Source organism: Grammomys surdaster, unplaced genomic scaffold, assembly GCF_004785775.1.
Source record: "Grammomys surdaster isolate TR1022 unplaced genomic scaffold, NIH_TR_1.0 125846, whole genome shotgun sequence".
Lineage (NCBI taxonomy): Eukaryota > Metazoa > Chordata > Mammalia > Rodentia > Muridae > Grammomys > Grammomys surdaster.
This window is the reverse complement of record NW_021620672.1, coordinates 2746753-2761053: the sequence shown is the minus strand read 5'-3', so window position 1 is coordinate 2761053 and position 14301 is coordinate 2746753. Positions and strand designations below refer to the sequence as shown.

At 56.2% G+C, this 14301-nt stretch overlaps 1 protein-coding gene across 4 annotated transcripts; it reads left to right on the top strand.

The window, feature by feature from the left end:
- Positions 1-2901: 2901 nt before the first annotated feature.
- Positions 2902-11634, top strand: Ecel1 (endothelin converting enzyme like 1). 4 transcript variants are annotated; one of them, XM_028789547.1, is made up of 18 exons: positions 2902-3009; positions 4168-5052; positions 5658-5726; positions 5837-5947; positions 6038-6130; positions 6302-6426; positions 7034-7256; positions 7707-7805; positions 8100-8174; positions 8341-8444; positions 8679-8737; positions 8816-8867; positions 9500-9567; positions 9729-9853; positions 10174-10239; positions 10581-10676; positions 10989-11065; positions 11207-11634. In XM_028789547.1, the coding sequence occupies exons 2-18, from the start codon at positions 4267-4269 to the stop codon at positions 11304-11306; spliced, it is 2328 nt and encodes a 775-aa protein (XP_028645380.1). In that variant the 5' UTR covers positions 2902-3009; positions 4168-4266; the 3' UTR covers positions 11307-11634. The 4 variants fall into 4 exon arrangements, with proteins under 4 accessions (XP_028645380.1, XP_028645378.1, XP_028645379.1 ...); XM_028789545.1 differs by lacking the exon at positions 2902-3009 and adding an exon at positions 3125-3240; XM_028789546.1 differs by lacking the exon at positions 2902-3009 and adding an exon at positions 3131-3240 and having other exon boundaries at positions 4132-5052.
- Positions 11635-14301: the final 2667 nt, after the last annotated feature.

Below are 14301 nucleotides of genomic sequence, written 5' to 3'. Positions count from 1 at the left end.
GGGAAAAGGGCTAGGGGGAGCCATTTCATAGCTCGGCACACTTATCTACTCTAACTGTGATCCCAACTACTTAGGAGGTTGCAGCAGGAGGATTATCTGAGCCCAGGAGTTCCAGACCCACTGGGACAACATAGTAAGACCCTATTGCACTAACTAACTAACTAACTAACTAACTAGATAGCTAGCTAACTAACAAATAAATAAAACACAATTTAAAAATCCAGGTTGACCTGTGAATTATTGGATGGGCTGAATCCTGGCAAGCCAGATGACCAGACAGTGAGGACCAGAACTTTGAAAGGTGACAGACCAGCCAGGAGAAAGCAAATAGATGGCGGGTTCTAGCTGCTCCCAGACCTCACTATGGACCACCGCAGGACTGATGGCCATTTTTAACTCAATCAGTAACAGCAACAGCGTTAGTGAAGGGATGGGTATGGGTGGTGGGTGGGGGTATATATACCTGTGGCCCCCATGGCCCCCAACACCTGCTGTAGGCATTCATTTTCTCAAGGAGAGCCATAGCCAGCAATGTGCAGCCATCTCTGAGAGCCGACCTTTCTCTCTCTCTCCCCCACCCCTCCCTGCCACACCAGCCACTAGGGAGAGTCATTTCATTTCTCAAATTAAAAATCCATTTTGTGCTGTGAATAATGGATGGATGATCCCGGGGAGGCCAGGCGGAGGGCAGGAAACTGGTTGTGGCCTAGAGACAACTCACGACTGCTAGGAGTCCAGGGCACTGGCGGGATGGGAGAGAGGCCGTGGTGTATCCCAGAGCCGACACATCGCAGGGGCCAGGGTTCTACCCTACATGGTACAGAGCTGAGCTGGCACTGACCAGAGCTAGGTCTTGGATTGGCTTTAGGATATAGCCCTCCCTTGCTTAGGGCAAGATACACAGTACCTTGGTGAATGCTCAATAGCTGTGAGTCCTTGTGAATATTGCTGTCCCAAAGCTGTACCAGAGATGGGACTACAGGTGCCTCTTTTCTAGAACACAGATCCAATGACACTCCATCAACAGAGTAGTTGGGATATGACTTTGGCTCATGTGGAGGCAAAGAACTGCTTCCAAATGCTAGTCTTCGGTCCCTCGCACCTCCTTGCACCTTCTCTGGCTGCCACCTGATTCCTTTCCCCAAGCTGGATGTCTAGAACCTCATTTGGGGCTCTGTTGGACTCAGTTAGGCATGGCCGGGTCCTGTCAATCTAATATCTTCACAGGCTCTGGGAGCAACTGAAGGAGGATGTCGGAGATCCTCAGAGGTCAATGGAGCAAGACAGGCAGGAGAGAGAAGGGGTGGGTCTTTGGACCCTTTCTATGGACAGCCTGACCACAGGATGTGTCAAGGTGACAAGGACCTAGTGATTAAAGGACCCAATTCTAAGCTTACTTCAGCTGACCCTAGTCCTGCACTCAGGGCTTAGTGTGGAGAATAAGCTGTTGAACAGAACAGGCAGTTTGGGAGGCCCAATCTGCCTGGCTGGGAGACAGATGAATGGATGGACCAATGGCAGCTGAGTGTGTGAGTGGTGACCAGAAGAAGAGTGTCCAAGGGCTGACCCCAGGAAGGAAGCAAAAAAAAAAGGACTGAGGACCAGGGTCCCCATCCTCCTGTGGCTGCAGTGGAAAGTCCCTGGGGAAGCATGTTTGCCTCTGTGCCTTGCTGTCGGAGTAGTCGGCTCCTTGAGACAATATACATTTTTATATTTCTTGGAAATTTCACGGCATTCATTTCGGGGAAAATAAAAGCTGTCATTGCCGGAGAAATGATACCAATCAGGGCCTGAAAAGGCTGGAAAATTATCCTCCTGGAGATGGAATGTTGAGGAGAAAATGCAGATTAAAAGCACAAAGAGCCACTCTGCCACCGCCCTGCCCTCCCCTCCCCCTCACGGAAACACGGCGTTTTGCGTAATTCCATTGCTCCTCAGTAGAATTAATTGGACCTGAGAAGAATTCACGGGGCAGAAGAGGACCCTAGGATGGTCAGAGTGAAAGACAGCACTGAGAGTGGGACTTAGAGACAGACAGACCGGACAGGTAGGATAGTGGTAGAGGTGGCCACTGAAAGCTAGTGACTGGGTAGCTGACTGAAGAACATCCTGAGGGGATGGTGCCAGGATGGTGGGCAGTCCCATCTCAACATGGATTCCATCACATGGGTCTTCACCAATGTCTGAAACATTGCTTAGGCCAGGGCTGCAAGCTGGATCCAGAGGGTTGGAATTGCTGGGGCTGTGTGGTCCTTTGCGGGGGACACCGGAAGAGATAAGTAAGTCAAGGCAGAGAAAGCAGATTTCCATCACATGTGGGCTTCACCCTGTGGATACAGTGGAAAGGTAAAGATGATTCTGCCTCCTGGAAGGAGGGAGGTCCCTAACATTTAAAAAGCAAGTACAACCAACCGAAGGGGTGGAAGGCTGGACAAACTCACCCCGTGTAGTCCCGTGAGGGAAGTGGGGCAAGATTCCTCCCTCTCCCCATCGTACATCCTGGGTCTGAGACTTCCTGTCAGTGATGTCAGGAAAACCTAAGGTTGAGGAGGCCACAGCCTCAGGAGCCTCAGGAGCCTCAGGAGCTTCTTGTAGCCTTCCCAGGAGAGCTAGGTGAAGGGCCCTGAACCAACCAGAACCCAGATGGGGCAGGCAGCAGCACGAGTTAAAAGGACAAAGACGTCCCGGAGTTGAAGGCTCCTGGGAGAGTGCTGGGCAAGATACAGGCTCTTCACCTGCGCCTCCCACAGCCCATGGGAGTCTTCCCTGGGCTGAGCTTCTGTAGGCTCGGCCCAGACAGCCCTCTCGCCTCCAGACCTCCAGCTTCAGTCTCTTTACCGCAGACTGGAAGGTGGCTCCAAGTGGAGGAACCTCATCAGAAGGGACCGTGCTGCCTCCTCCCGGGACAGATCTGGACTTCGGAGTCCTGGAGCCTAAAGCTGGTGCATCACTCTCAGGAGCGTATCTCGGCGGTCGCCATCCCCACCTCCGCACTGCTGGAGCTGACAGGTAGCCCAGAGGGAAGCTGAGAGAAGGAGGGGTGCAGGGGGCGGGAGAAGGAGGGTGGAGCCGCCGGCGCGCCCCCTCCTTCGGGGCTGGCGGGCGGCGCGGCGCGGCGGCAGAGGAGGCGGTAGGCGCACGGAGAGAGCTGCAGCCAGCCCAGCTCCGCTCAGGCTGAGGCCGGGATTTGCTCCCGACCCCTCCCTCGGTTCTCGCCCGGCCCAGACGCGCTCCTGCCTGGTAAGTGTCAGTCGGGTCTGCGGCCTCCGAGATCATCATCGCAGCCACCTCTGAGGCCACCGCGGCCGCGGAGCCGAGCTTCTCGGCTTTGTCTGTGTCCTCCCGGCTCTGGCTCCAGCTGCGGCTGCGGCTGCGACTCCAGGACTCGGCTCTCAAGCTCCGCTGACTGCGCCGCGCGACGAAGGAGACTCGGAGCTCAGGGCTGGCGCAGCAAAGGGGGTGAAACTTCTCCCAACTTTAGGTTCTGGGGAGAACCTGTTGACGCCAGGAATGGCCCGAGGCATTGATGGGTAGCAAATGATGAACCCAGGCTTTGGTTCTCCATGAGGGCCGTCGGGGGTGGGGGGCGGGGGAAAAGGGGGACTGGAGAGGGCTGCTGCTTGAGGAAGGGACTGGTGGGCTTTGGAGCCATTGAAGAGAAACAGCCAGAGGGTGGCTTGGGAGAGGTTCTGTAGACTTCCCCTAGGACAAAGTTTGGGTGCCTGGCCGCTCCTTAGTTCGGGGAACTGAAGGAGGCTTCAGGGTCCGCATAGAGGCGCCCCTGACCACACCTCCTTTCTCTGGCTTCTGCTTCCCCCTCCCCCACCTGGCTTGGCTGAGAGCGGATGATTGGCAAAAAAGGCAAAGGCAAGGGAAACAGGTTGTCAGTGAAGCCCCACTTTGTGCCCGGTGCTCTTTTGCTTTGTGTCCCGGCATCCCTACTCTGTGGTGAGCTTGTGGAAATCCGGGAAGGCAGGTTAAAGGCTACTATTCCAGTAAGAGCTGGTGGCAACTGAGTCCTTCTTCCCTGGGTGGCGGAGTGAAGTAGGATCCTTGGTTGTGGATCCCAGGTGGCCTCCATCTTCTTAAACTAACCCCACCCCTTGTTTTCTGGGTCCCCTCACTTTCTAGGGCCTCTCTGAGCCTGCTAATGTTCCCTTCCTACAGCTGCGACCGAGGGCCATGTGGGCTCCGAGTAGAAAGCTCGCAGACAGAAGCAGCCTATAACTGACCAAACAAGGGGTCTGCAGCCAAAGGCTCCGCACAATGGAGACCCCGTATTCCATGACCGCGCACTACGATGAGTTCCAGGAAGTCAAGTACGTGAGCCGGTGTGGCACCGGGGGCACCCGAGGGACCTCGCTGCCTCCAGGCTTCCCGAGAGGCTCGGGGCGCAGTGCTAGCGGGGCCCGGTCCGGGCTGCCGCGCTGGAACCGACGCGAGGTGTGCCTGCTGTCGGGGCTGGTGTTCGCCGCCGGCCTCTGCGCCATCCTGGCGGCCATGCTGGCACTCAAATACCTGGGCCCCGGCGCGGCGGGCGGTGGCGGAGCCTGTCCGGAGGGCTGCCCCGAGCGCAAGGCCTTCGCGCGCGCCGCCCGCTTCCTGTCTGCCAACCTGGACGCCAGCATCGACCCGTGCCAGGACTTCTACTCGTTCGCGTGCGGGGGCTGGCTGCGACGCCACGCCATCCCCGACGACAAGCTCACCTACGGCACGATCGCGGCCATCGGAGAGCAGAACGAGGAGCGTCTGCGGCGCCTGCTGGCGAGACCCGCCGGAGGCCCCGGCGGCTCCGCGCAGCGCAAGGTGCGCGCCTTCTTCCGCTCGTGCCTCGACATGCGCGAGATCGAGAGGCTCGGGCCGCGGCCCATGCTCGAGGTCATCGAGGACTGCGGCGGCTGGGACCTGGGAGGCGCGGCCGATCGCCCGGGGGCGGCTCGCTGGGACCTCAACCGACTGCTGTACAAGGCACAGGGTGTGTACAGCGCGGCCGCGCTCTTCTCGCTCACAGTCAGCCTGGACGACAGGAACTCCTCGCGCTACGTCATCCGCGTGAGTGTCCCCCCTTCCCGCCCCACGACAATCCTCGCACCTCGCCTGAGAGCCCCTCATCCTCGGCCCTACGTGCCCCATGCTCGATCTCGCGTCCGAGAGAGATACCGGTTCGGACAGCGAGGGGCGCGGGGAGGAGCGGGGCGCGCAGGGGGCAGAACGCGGGAGGAGGGCGCAAGTAATTTCCCTGGAGTAATTGCGGTGTTTAGCTTAGCTGCGGGAGCCGCAGTTCCCAGCCCTCAGGCAGGTGGGGTTCGGGGAGTGGGAGCCCACAGGCAATCGCCCTGAAAGGCTGGGGTTGGCCAGGAATTCCAGAGGCTCCAACTCCCAGTATAGCGCCCCATGGTGTCCCTATAGGTGGGGAAAGTGAAGGCGATTGGGGAAGGAGTGATGAATCGGCTCTCCAAGGCGTCTTCAGGCTGGGCTAACAGCAATAGGGTTTGGCTAGCTTCTTTGGATGGAGGGAGGGGTTGGTTTTCATGTTCCGGGAGCTTGTGACAACAGATCTCTTTGACTCGTCCATCTTCTCTTCTTTGACATTTGAGTGGAAACGCTGGAAAACTGGCCGTGCACTTCTGACTTGGGGGTCCTGTTTTCCTCCCCAGATTGACCAGGACGGGCTCACCCTGCCAGAGAGAACCCTGTACCTAGCTCAAGATGAGGAGAGTGAGAAGGTACCTTAGGCAGAGGCTGGAGCTTCTGGGAAGGAAAGAGCCCCAGAAAAGAGGGTCCCAGGGGTAGGTGTCTCCCTCCCCGTAACTGAGGAGCTCTTGTCCTGGGATAGATCCTGGCGGCATACAGGGTGTTCATGGAGCGTCTACTCAGACTACTGGGAGCAGATGCCGTGGAGCAGAAGGCTCAGGAGATTCTTCAACTGGAACAGAGGCTGGCCAATGTGAGCAGGAGGGGCTGGGAGCCTCCAGGTCGGGGACAAGGGCCGGGGAGAACATAGGTCAGGCCTGGGTCTATCTGGTCTCCACTCCAGATCTCTGTGTCAGAATACGATGATCTCCGTCGAGACGTCAGCTCCGTGTACAACAAAGTGACTCTCGGGCAGCTTCAGAAGATCACCCCCCATGTGAGCCTTCCCAGACCTGGTGGGTGGGTGGGGGGCGGGGCAGGGACCGCAAACGGACCTTCTTTAGGTATGTCTGAGGTCTTCCATGCCCCTCAGTGCCCACGTGCCTTTGTTGCCTCTCTTTGACTCCTTTGCTGTCTCTTGTTGCTTCCCTGCCCTCGGGCTCCACAGTTGCAGTGGAAGTGGCTGCTGGACCAGATCTTCCAGGAGGACTTCTCTGAGGAGGAGGAAGTCGTGCTGCTGGCCACAGACTACATGCAGCAGGTGTCCCAGCTCATCCGCTCCACACCCCGAAGGTGAGGCTGCAGATGCTCTACCCCTGCACTCTTTGCCTCAGGGGCCCTTCATCAGCATCCTAGAGCTGTCCACTTGGTGACCTTTGTAAACCCTGTTTCTGCTGAAACCACACAGCAAGAGGCAGGTGGGAGCTCTGGTACGGGAATCTATATTCCCAGTCAGATGCTCACTCCTGCCCTGTAGGAATCTGGGTAGCCTGGGATCCCCTTGAGCTACCCTTGCCTCCTGGGAGGGTGAGGCTGAGAGTTTGGACGTTACTAAGGGATATATATGTAGCTGAAGTCATACCGCACATGGGTAGATCCTTGGGGGGAAATCCTGCTAGCCCCTGTACATCCAGGGAAGAAAAGGAAAGCCATCAAGGAAATCAAAGGGAAATTGGGAAACAATACTGGTCCACCAAGGTCAGGCTTAAAGAATGGCAAGCTCATATTCTGTGCTTGGGACATTTCAAATTGATTTCTGCATATCTAAATTGATCTCTTTCTTCTTCTTGGTGGGGCAGGGTGGGTACTGAGTCCTATCCTAGGGAACATAGGTGGGTAGGTCTGTGATGACCTACATACCTATCTGTCTAGACAACCCCCTGCTTTACCTGGTCTTCAGGATCCTGCACAACTACCTAGTGTGGCGTGTGGTGGTGGTTCTGAGTGAGCACCTGTCCCCACCATTCCGAGAGGCACTGCATGAGCTGGCCAAAGAGATGGAGGGCAATGACAAGCCCCAGGAGTTGGCCCGAGTCTGCCTGGGCCAGGCCAACCGCCACTTCGGCATGGCTCTTGGTGCCCTGTTTGTACATGAACACTTCTCAGCTGCCAGTAAAGCCAAGGTCAGGCTGCTGTGCGTCTAGGGTGGGGTGTGGGTCGTGTGCTCAGTGCAGAGAATGGAAGATCTCACAGATTCCCTTGTGGCACAGGGCCCAGGTTGGGTAGAGAGGCTTAGCTGTCTCTGAGGCTCTAGGATGCTCTTCCCCTGAAACGTTTGCATGCAGTCAGCTGCAGGTGGCTTGCCCTGTCTTCCCCTGAGGGTCCTTCTTAGCCATGCTCAGGACTGTATAGACTTGTGCTGGGATGGTTTTCTCTTCCTGGCGGGGAGCTTGCTGTCATGCTACTGAGTGTAGGTAGGGTCCTACTCCCCATGTCTCTCTTTGGTGCCCAATATGGTGCCTTGTATTGAAGAAGTGGTACCAGATGATAGGAATCCCTTTGGTGCCAGGTGCTGAGGGTCGGATCTAAGACTTCCTTAGTTGACCCCTGGTCCCTGACTTCTGACCCTGCAGGTACAGCAGCTGGTGGAAGATATCAAGTACATCTTGGGCCAGCGCCTGGAGGAGCTGGACTGGATGGACGCCCAGACCAAGGCAGCTGCTCGGGCCAAGGTGAGATAGGGTCTGAGGCCCAGTTGTTGGTTCCACAAATATTGCTTGAGTGTCTGCTGGGTATCAGCACTGGGAATAACAAGGGGGAAGAGACGGCCTTTATGGAATTGGCATCACTTGGCCTCGGTCTGTCTTCCCTTGGTTCCAGACTCATGCCAGCCTGGACCTCCCCTCACACTCCCCCCCCATTTTATTTATTTATTTATTTATTTATTTATTTATTTATTTATTTTTGCCTGTGGGAGGCTGTCTCCTGAGGTCCTGGGCCCCCTTGCCCTGATCTCTCGCCTGCAGCTCCGGTACATGATGGTCATGGTTGGCTATCCAGACTTCCTGCTGAAACCTGAGGCTGTAGACAAAGAATATGAGGTAGGCAGGATTTCACTGCCTCCAGGGTCCAGGGGAGCCCACCACTAAACTTGGAGGAGACATCATGGCTCTTGAGCCCTGCCGCGGCTTGTGGCCGAGCCCTGCCCCGGCTCGTTGGCTGAACCCTGCCCCAGCTCGTGCCTGAGCACTGCCCATCCCCATGCAGTTCGAGGTCCATGAGAAGACCTACTTCAAGAACATTTTGAACAGCATCCGATTCAGTATCCAGTTGTCCGTCAAGAAGATTCGACAGGAGGTGGACAAATCCACGTGGGTGCCTGGCCCTGAGCTCGGGATGGAGGAGGGCCCCGAGGGAGGAGAGGGCATGCTGGGTACATGGGCTGATGTAAACATGAGAGACGGCAGTAAGGTGGTGGCTTAGCCCAGAGAATGCACTGTTAGAAGCTAGCTGGGATGCCAGGACCACCTTGAAGGAAGCTAGGGTGTGAGGATCCTGGGGGACGTCATGTGTACCCTCCAGGTGACTCTGGCCTCCTCACACAGGTGGCTTCTCCCTCCGCAGGCGCTCAATGCCTACTATCTGCCCAACAAGAATCAAATGGGTGAGGAGTTGTGTCCTGACCTGCCTGGAGTGGGCCCGGGAGAGGATGTGTTTCCCACTAACCATGTCTTTCTCTTAGTATTCCCAGCTGGCATCCTGCAGCCCACCCTGTATGACCCAGACTTCCCACAGTAAGTACAGAAACTTAAAGGGAGGCGCTGGGCCGCCAGGCCTGTCTGCAGGTGTCAGACCCCTCTCTAGCTTGCTCTCTGGTTCACGTTTAACTTACTTTCTTATGCATCCCAAGCCCACCTGCCCAGGGCTGGTGCTGACCACAGTGGGCTGGGCTCTCCTACACCAGTCACCAATCAAGACGGTCTCTCAAAGGCAGGGCACAGGCCAATCTGACCTGAGACTACCCCAGATGACACCAGGCTATGCCAAGCTTACAGCTAAAGCCAACTAGCACATCCCTTACCCACTCTAGGCCCCGTTAGTTGTTTCAAAAGTGGGGGATCATAGTGATGAGGAAGGAAGCCTAGTCCTCAAGTGAGTTCCTCAGTTTCCTTCCTGCTTCTTTGAAGACACAGCCTCCACCAACCTTGTAAGATGTCATTTCCCAAAACACAACTTGACATGGGTCACTGGTCCCTTTCATAGAGTCTGTAAGAAAGCTGGGGAACACATGCTGAGGGCCTTGGGGATGCATAGATCTCTGAGGTCTTCCTGGCCACCTGCCAGGGGCAATAGAGGCCTGGGCAGCAATGTGGGGCTCTCAGAGGGCAGGCGAGGGTTAGGGCTTAACCTGTTGCTGTGGGTCCAGGTCTCTGAACTACGGGGGCATCGGCACCATCATTGGGCATGAGCTGACCCATGGCTACGATGACTGGGGTAAGGCCTGAGAGGGTCTTGGGGGACGCGGAAGACAGATAGTGGGAGGAGCCATGGAGGATGAGCTGGGGTTGGCTGGTGGGAGGGGCTGGGCTTAGTGCCCAGCCTGGCCTTAGGGTGGGGCTCTGTCTTAATGTGCTGGCTATTGCCGTTGCCCACAGGGGGACAGTATGACCGCTCAGGAAATCTGTTGCACTGGTGGACCGAGTCCTCCTACAGCCGCTTTCTGAGCAAGGCCGAGTGCATCGTTCGCCTCTATGACAACTTCACCGTCTACAACCAGCGGGTGAGACCTTCCACTCTTGTCTCCAGTGCCCCCTTGGCTGGCCGCAGACTGAAAAAGCACGCATGCTCATGTGCACATACGTGCACCCAAATAAAGTTCCTGCACACATGCTCTCAATTCCCATGCACACAAACAGCCACATAGTTCTCAGAGATTTACATGGTGCATGTGGAGGGGTGAGGGGAGGAAAAGACTTTTCCTGAATTCCTTGGGAAAGGGGGACAGGCAGTAGCTTAGGGTAGCCTGATCGATAACTCAGGGTAGCCATACTGTAGGAGACCAGCAGGCCCCGTGTAGCTTCTTCCTCTTCCTTTTGGCAGGTGAATGGGAAGCACACACTTGGTGAGAACATCGCAGACATGGGAGGCCTCAAGCTGGCCTACTATGTGAGCCACCCAGCCTACTCTCTGTCTCTGCTGGGGGACAGGTGGGAGCTGATGAGAACCCCAGACTAGGGACAGCCCAGGCCCTCTGGGAGGAAAAAAAGAGACGAAATCAGGTGCCACCTTACTGGGAGAACAAAGAGGACTACCTGGAGGAGGTGGCACTATCGAGGGCAGAGTAGAAAGCTAGACAGGCAGGGAATACAGAGCAGATGGTACAGAGCTGGGGCGGGGTCGTGGGAGGGGCTAGTCTCCTGGGAGAAGGACTGAGTGAAGGATGGAGAAGAGGCAGTGTGCAGCACAGGCGATTGGCCACAGTGGCTCCCTGCTCTCGGCACCCGCAGGCCTATCAGAAGTGGGTCCGGGAGCATGGCCCAGAGCACCCGCTGCACCGGCTCAAGTACACACACAACCAGCTTTTCTTCATTGCCTTTGCCCAGGTGAGCTGGGTGGAGACTTGATAGGGGTCAGGAGGGGCTGAGGAGGGAACACTGTCCGTGCTCAGTGTCAGCCTTGTCCAGGCCTCACATGAGCGTCTCCGTCCCTCCGCCCGCCTGCCCGCCTGCCCGCCCGTCTATCCATCCATCCATCCATCCATCCATCCATCCATCCATCCCCTGTCTATCGCATGTCCTCTCAGAGGTGATGGCCCACGACTTCTGCTGGGACTAAGGGTAGGGGAAAGGGGTAGAGAACAGGGTAGACACCTGGCTCCATTTCTTCCTCTTCTTCTCTTTTCCCGTTGGCTCCAGAACTGGTGCATCAAGCGACGGTCACAGTCCATCTACCTGCAGGTGCTGACAGACAAGCATGCACCTGAGCACTACCGGTATGCCCGTCTGCCTTCCTGGGCAGTCCCCCTCCTTGTGTCTGCATGGGGTCAGAGGGACAAGAAGGGACAGGGGTCAACTTGGAAGTGATAGGGCAGCCAGTGAAGCCCACACTGCTGGGGTCTCTCCCCCCACCCCAGGGTCCTGGGCAGCGTGTCCCAGTTTGAGGAATTCGGTCGGGCCTTCCACTGTCCCAAGGACTCTCCCATGAACCCTGCCCATAAGTGTTCTGTGTGGTGAGCCTGGCCGTCTGCCTGTCTACCTGCACGTCCCCATTGCCCTGCACGGATCACCTCGACCAGCTGCTGGGGCAACATGAGTCCCAGACTTCCTGCTTCAGGTCTATCTTCCTTTCCAACTTTTATGTGATTGTCTTCCCACTCCCTGCAGTTCTTCACTTAAGCAAGGGCCTGGAGTAGGGGTAAGGCTAGGTTCTGGGGGAGCTCAAGGGGGAAACATGAGGTCCCCACCCCTGGCTCTAGGCAGCTGGACCCCGACTGGGGCTGGACTGTACAGGTCCTACTGATGTGTCTGATAAGTCTGGTCAATAAAGCTGCTGTACTATATAGCCTTGGTCTCCAGACAAGCGGAGATGGAGGGCCTCTCTGGGTGGGAGGATCAGCCTGATAGCACAGCTGGGACCCTGGAGAGACATCCCGGCTCCCTCTGGCTTAGGTGCCTCTGTTTCACCTCCACTAACTACTGCTTCCTCCCTACTCAAACCGCCTTCTGCCCTGTCCCCCACAGCCATGAAGGAACCTCCTTCTGTGGCACAGTCCAGCCCTGTGGCCTGCTGACCTTTTACTTTTAGGGTGATGCAGGTACTCTTGCTGGCAGTGGAAAGCTAGGATTTTTTTTCAGTGCTCCAGCCAGGCCTCAATGTCAGCTTCTCTGGGAAGGTGACTGGGGCCCCAGGTTCCATCGGCTTGAAGCCAGCCTCCATAGCATCTGGTCTCCCGCAGCTTGGAGTGAGGGATGCTGTGTGAGCTATGTAGTAGTAGGTAATTAGCTGAGGGGCCCCAGACACAACCAGTGGTGGAAGGCACTCTGCCTGGGCTGCCCACTGGTGCGCCCAGTCGTGGGGGGGCAGTGCCAGGTGAGGAGATCGCCGTGCTGGGCCACCTGATAGCCCCCCCCTGCATCTGTAACGAAGGAAGCCAATGGGCACCTGCCTTCTCTCCCAGGAAGTTTTTTTCCTTCAATGGCCCATCTCCGCTTCACCATAGCAGTCTTGGAGGATGTCTGACCAGTGTTCTCAGCTTCGGGTGACATTTAAAAAGTCCCAATTATTTCAGCTTGGGCTACAATAGTGTGGCCCTGATGAGGGAGCAGGCTCTGAGAAGGAGCCCCCAGAGTGACCAGTCTAGGAGACCAGTCTTCCTCCTACTCTATGGCGGTTACAGAGGACTCCCGGGTATTGGGAGCAACTGCCAAGGGCACACAGCCCAGCTCAGAACTGCTTGTCGGGGACATTTTCATGACATGCTCATTTGAGGTGAACCACGCAGGAATGCTTTCCAGAGCTTTTCCCCTGGAAAAGAGAGTACTTCCCCTTGGGAAGTTTGGATTGAAGGACACTTGCCTTGACCTGTGAGATATTTTGGGGTCCTGATATCTGAGACCCCTCCCACATCCTAGACTCACCCCACCCTTCTGGTCTGGGTATAGGGAGAATTAGAACTCCAGACCCAGCCTCCAAGTCACTACCACGATTCCCCAGCTGAAGTTCGATTCCTTCTGCCATTGTGGTTGCAGCCTAGGAAGGCCTCAGGGCAGCAGGCTGGGCTCTCCCTACTACAACCAGACCCTGCTCAGGATATCCGTGTGGTGCTGGGAGGAGACATGAATCTCCTGAGCTAGAGACTATTCTGGAACAGGTAGTCTGAGGCCCAATGCCACTCACTAGCTCCCACACTGTCATTGCAGATAGACTCTTATGAGTGTCTTCAATGCACCCCAAAGAGGTGGACATAGTAACAGGTCACCCGCTGGCTTCTGAGTCCTCTTGCATTCAGGCGTCCAGACTCTTTCCATATGTGTTCTGTTAGGAAACCACATACAGCAGAGGCCATGGCCATTCTCTGGCGGCCTGAGCTGGGAATGGATTAGATATCCTGAGGTGGAGGAGCTCACATAAGCCCAGCACAACACTGAAGCCCCTGCCTTAGGTTCCATGGTGTTTGGGAGGAGCGGGGCATCCATGCAGTGAGAAGGCCCTTCCGAGGGGTAATGACAGGAGTCTAGAAGCCCAGAAGGGTAGTGATAGGACTGGCTCCACTGAGCTCAGTTTCACAGCGGGTATACTCCAAATAGCACACTGGGATGACAAACACAGTCTCCCACTAAACATTTAATAGCAGGGAAATAAAGGAGCTGGGGGTGTTCTAACTACACTTCCACTTCCAGGCATCCACCCGCATGTCCATGTGCCCAGGGAAGTACTTCTCCCCCAGCAATAGTTTCTGAAACCAGCTGCCTGGGCTTTTCTAGGCTGAATCTGATTCCACCATCTATCTTTGTGATTGGCCCTCAAGCCCAGGAGTTACTGCTGTGTGACCAAGGGGGAGATAGCTACCTTCACTGGGCTCCTAGCAGCATAGGACCGAGGAGTGCCCCCAACATTAGCTCACTGTCTCATGTGATGGTAGGGCCACACCCGACCACCCCCTCTTCTGTTTCCAGTGCAGCAACCATAGGACCCCACCTAGGCCTCACCCCATCATGAGCTCAACTTTGGGGCCTCATGGCCAGAGATTCCGGGATACTTCTCAGCCTGGTGGATGATATTCCTTTGAACAAGTAGGGAAGGATTTGAAGCTAGCTACAAAGATATCTAGATGGGACATCCTGAAGACAAGTGGATCTACCTTCAGCTTGGTGACCCTGAGCGTCATGTGACATCCTCAGGGTCCACTGTCTGGTGCCACGGAGGCCCAGGCTGCTCTAACACATTCAGAAAGGCCCAGATTTAGGTCTCTGTATCCCTATAGTTGACTTTCTGAGATGATCTAGATGTCCCCAGAGTGTGCCCCAGTGCCAGAGACCCTAGGTGCATATGTTTTAAAGATTGCTTGAACCTTATTGCAAACGTATTAGACATGAGGGTCTTCCACATTCCAATTCCTCTGGGATGGACCCCAGGGGCCCCATCCGGCCCTTTCCACTCCCCTCCTCCTATGCATATACATATACACATACACATACATGCATATACCCATTCCTACTCCCCTCCTCC

Excerpts from the sequence above, each read along its gene's own strand:
- Ecel1 (XM_028789547.1), top strand. The coding sequence starts at position 4,267 with ATGGAGACCCCGTATTCCATGACCGCGCACTACGATGAGTTCCAGGAA. Across the intron at positions 6,131-6,301 it reads TTCAGAAGATCACCCCCCAT|TTGCAGTGGAAGTGGCTGCT; the intron begins GTGAGCCTTCCC and ends CGGGCTCCACAG. Across the intron at positions 9,568-9,728 it reads CCATGGCTACGATGACTGGG|GGGGACAGTATGACCGCTCA; the intron begins GTAAGGCCTGAG and ends CGTTGCCCACAG.